Genomic DNA, 4,189 nt, shown 5'->3' with positions numbered 1-4,189 from the left:
TCTATTTATTTCGACCACCACTTACTGCTAAAGCCATCTACAGGAAAACGGCGGAAGCAAAGTTATACACCTAATACATGTATTGGATTGTCCGGAAAGTTCGTGCCGATGTTGAAGAAAAATTGAAACGCAGAAGATTTAAATTTTAGTATACATTTATTAAATTATATAGGTTAGTCGGACGAACTTTCCGGACCCAAATTAGAAGTAGATATAACTAAGAGAGAAAAGCGGATAAAATAAAAAAAAATAAATGAAATAATGTAAGAAAAGAAGCGAAGTCAGAGAGTCTAATCAGAAAAGTAGGGAAGTAAAGGGATAAACAAAAATTTTTTTTTAAAACTTTTATAATAATATAGGTACGACAGTTTGCGGACGAGATATGGATATATGAATGAGTTAAGAATTTATGTAAATCAAGTCCCCTTTTTGGCTGTAAATATGCTCAAGTGTAATAAAATTCTATTCTATATAAATATTATTCTACGTAAGAAATTTATATGAAAATTACCTGCAAGGCAAACATTTGGTGAAGGAATTTGGGCCATTAAATCAGCTAATGGTTGCGCGAGAATTTTTAAATTTTTTACGTGCATTGTTACTGCTTTATGAAGGGCTTGATTACTCTCACAAGCTTTGTTGTGTGCTTCCTCATATTTCTTAGCTTCTCTAGTTAAATCTGTTGCCACTATTGATGGTGGCCTTTTGCCTACTGCATCTTGATATTGCTTTTCTCTGCAAAAAAATAAAATTTATTTTCTAACTGTAATTAAATAATCAATAATTGCATTCGGTAGGAAAAATAGTTTTACAATTGTAAGATTTTTTTGATATGATTGATTTATACATTTAGATCTAGTAAAACTAAAAGAGCAAGATCAATTATATTAAAGAATTTTACAACATGTATAAAGTTGCTTTTTTTTACTAAACGCAGCTAATAACATCAGAGACTTAAAACTTTTAACAAGAGATAATTAATTCATACTTTTGTTCCTCTTCCAATAAAAATTTTGATATTTCTTTTAATACTTTTTCTACATCTTGGCTTGTTTCAGATAATTTTCCCATAATATCTACTAAATCTTGAATAACATGTTGTTTAGCATTAAGCGCAGCACATCGTTCGAGTAATTCTTCTGGGAGAGGTGAACATTCCCATTCCGAAGCTTGCGTATCAGGATCCCAAAAATTCATATGTTCTAGCTTCAATGAAGTAAGATAAGTATTAAGATATTGATCTTTTTCATCAATCTTTGCTCCGATAAGACGTAATATTTTGGCTTTTTCTTCTGAATAAAGAGAATTAGCTTCGTGTACTTTCATAGGAACAAATCTATAAAAGAAAATATTAATATTAAAGAAGAATATATGATATTCTACACAAAAGAAAAAAAATTAAATTATTGTAAATATAATAAAAAGAAATTAAATACAAAACATAATTACCTTGCAAATATATCTTGTCCTGATACCTCTGGGTCATTTATGTTAAACGATATTCCTTTAACTAAAGACGCGCCTTTCACTGTAGGAAGGCTTTCTTTTTCAGGCACTTCTTCATGATAAATAAAATCGTTCTCATTTTTAGCGGCTTTTCTCTTGCCTTCAATTACATCATTGGTAAATGTGAGCGATTCTTCCACTGCGGCTTTTTCCTCTTTAACGTTTGCAGAATCGTAAATCATATGTGCTTCATTAAGAGATGTTAATGCAGCATTATAAAAAGCTACTCTCTCTCCCATTTTTCTTTGTTCTTCCGCAGCAAGACCTTGATAAAGATACGTAACAGCCATATGATACGCTTTTTTAAATTTGACATAGCGTTTCCAGCTCTACAAAAGTTTAGATTAATTATTTAATTTCATTTTAAAAAACTATATTCAAATTGATAAAAACGTATAAAATAACTCAAGTATATAAATTAACTCAAGTATATAAATTATAATTTGCCTCACCTTATAAATTTTATTACCAACAGTATCGGATATAGTTCCATCTTCACCTCCACCTTGCTCCAATGTGGTTAAAGCCATAGTAAAGTAATCTACTATTTGCTTTGCAACTTTTGCTACATAATACATAAATCTTGTATAATGACAGTCAGAACTAAACAATTATTATTATAATAATTGATTTATAAAACTGACAGTTGATGAAACATACCTACAATCGTCGGCTTGCGATTATCTAACATACTCTTTTCCAATATACACTCTTGAGCTTGTGCTAAGGAAAGCTGATGCATGAATGTCATTAATTCTGGTGATAGATCAATACCAGATGGTTGAGGAAAACTATTTTTCAGGTGTTCGAATGCCCATGCTGCACATTGGAAATGAGTACATGCCATTTTCATTCCATCTGCACTATTTCTTTCTGCCCGTGCGCCCAACTGGGTGTGCATTGCTCCAATATTGTATAAAATCGATATAATCTCAAAACGAATGCTTCCCAATGAACACACCAAATTTGCGTAAGCGTCTCTCCTAAAAAAAGTGGTTTAAAAGAAACAAATCAATATTAATCAATTCATGTGTAATTTAACTAATATTAATATTAATTAACTCTAAGCATTTCTTTTAAAAACTTAAACTAAACATAAATGTTTCTACTAAAAAAACATTGTGCAATTTAAAAGAAACAAATTCATGATTATATACAATTTATATACAATTAGATAAATATTAGATAATTAATATTCGTAAAGTATAATAAAAAAATATTTTATACCACGTAAATGTAACTGCAGCAGGACCATCTTTGTACATGGGAAATCTGCTTTGAAGAAAATGCAACTGGCAATAATATTTCTTTAACAGCGTACATCCAGCCATGTCGAGAGGTGCTCTAACTGCCATCGAGCGTAAGTTTTCCAACTGCTGTATTTCACTGTTGTATGACTCAGGTTCCTCATTGTAAAAATCTTGTATGTACTAAAAAAAGAAAGAAAAACAGTATACAAGGAAAGCAAAGCTGCAGAGACATTCAAGAGATGATGGTGACAAGTTGTTTTTATCACTTTGACATTCCACAATGGATTTCTAATGATGAAACATATAACAAAGATTGATTAATTAAATATAAAAGTAAAAAGAGAAAAACTCGCAAGGTTTGTACCTGTTTGAGCTTCGGACCAAAAGTAGTCGGCTCTGGACTGACTTTTAGTTGAAACCATATCATCGGCAATCTCGGCACTGCCTCCATGTCGGCTTATTTTCCTCACTTTATCAAACTTGTCGAATGTTGACAGTCGGTCATCTGTCAAATTTGTCGGAAGTCGAGGATTCAATCAAGAACATACACTCTCTGTCACGTACCACATATAAGAGTGTACGAATAATGAAGGATTATCTCTTTGAGACGGAGCATACGCAATTGAGACTTGACGACTACAGTTCTTGTCAATTCCTGTTCATGGAAGCGAGGTCGCTCGACAGGTTCGAGAAACTTATTCTGGAGCGGGAATTCCAAAAATGTAATGGAGAATTATAACGGTAGTAACACACCTTATTGCAAAGAAATAAGGATACATTCTCACATTCTAGATTAACATGAAAAACAAACGTAACATCGGGAAATTTATTTTGAAGACTTTGCAAAATTTTCGATAGTGTAAAAAAAAATTACATGAACGAAACATTATGAAAATCGTTAAAATTACAGTTTGTTTTACGTAACATGTAAAAGAACTCAATTTATTGTTAAATATATAAAATATGTCATGAAGTTCGAAAAAGAAAAGAAATAAAGTATTTTAGATTTATTCCTTTTGTGCGCGTGACTGAACTTTTTATACTCTTCATTTTTTTTCCTTCGATTGGATTATATATTTATTTCATTTTAAGTAACGTAACCACAAAAAATTTTATTAAAGCAAATTATTGAAAAATGTCAATTTTTGTTTTTATCTTGCGATGCTATCTATTGAAGATTTGATAAAACTGAACAAGGACAATTCATGTTTGTAACCCTAGATGGCGCCAAACTAATTCAAATTTGTTTTTCTTCTTGTACGTCATCTATCGGAAAATTTTCAAACTTTTACATGGGTAATTCATTGAAGAAGAATAGATGGCGCCAAAGTAATCTTTTTAAAATATTAAATAAATTCCTAACTAACATTAATCATATAACTATACATACAATATATATAATATAAAATCATCATATGATCCAGAATATTTTA

General features: G+C 30.6%; 1 protein-coding gene across 3 annotated transcripts in view; it reads right to left on the bottom strand.

Annotated features, from left to right (window-relative positions):
- Positions 1 to 3,398, bottom strand: part of LOC108684090 (tyrosine-protein phosphatase non-receptor type 23) — an 8,637-nt gene extending 5,239 nt beyond the window's left edge. For 2 of the 3 annotated variants that reach the window (XM_018188165.1, XM_018188166.1), the window contains exons 1-7: positions 3,121 to 3,398; positions 2,734 to 2,936; positions 2,167 to 2,489; positions 1,959 to 2,071; positions 1,450 to 1,835; positions 989 to 1,336; positions 512 to 735 (exon numbers count right to left, since the gene is read on the bottom strand). In XM_018188165.1, coding sequence (XP_018043654.1) covers positions 512 to 735; positions 989 to 1,336; positions 1,450 to 1,835; positions 1,959 to 2,071; positions 2,167 to 2,489; positions 2,734 to 2,936; positions 3,121 to 3,207 — 1,684 coding nt within the window. In that variant the 5' untranslated portion in view covers positions 3,208 to 3,398. Of the gene's footprint in view, positions 1 to 511; positions 736 to 988; positions 1,337 to 1,449; positions 1,836 to 1,958; positions 2,072 to 2,166; positions 2,490 to 2,733; positions 2,937 to 3,120 lie in introns of those variants that run through there. The other variant, XM_018188167.1, reaches the window with a different exon arrangement.
- Positions 3,399 to 4,189: the final 791 nt, after the last annotated feature.

Source organism: Atta colombica, unplaced genomic scaffold, assembly GCF_001594045.1.
Source record: "Atta colombica isolate Treedump-2 unplaced genomic scaffold, Acol1.0 scaffold126, whole genome shotgun sequence".
Lineage (NCBI taxonomy): Eukaryota > Metazoa > Arthropoda > Insecta > Hymenoptera > Formicidae > Atta > Atta colombica.
This window is presented reverse-complemented; position numbering and strand designations above follow the sequence as displayed.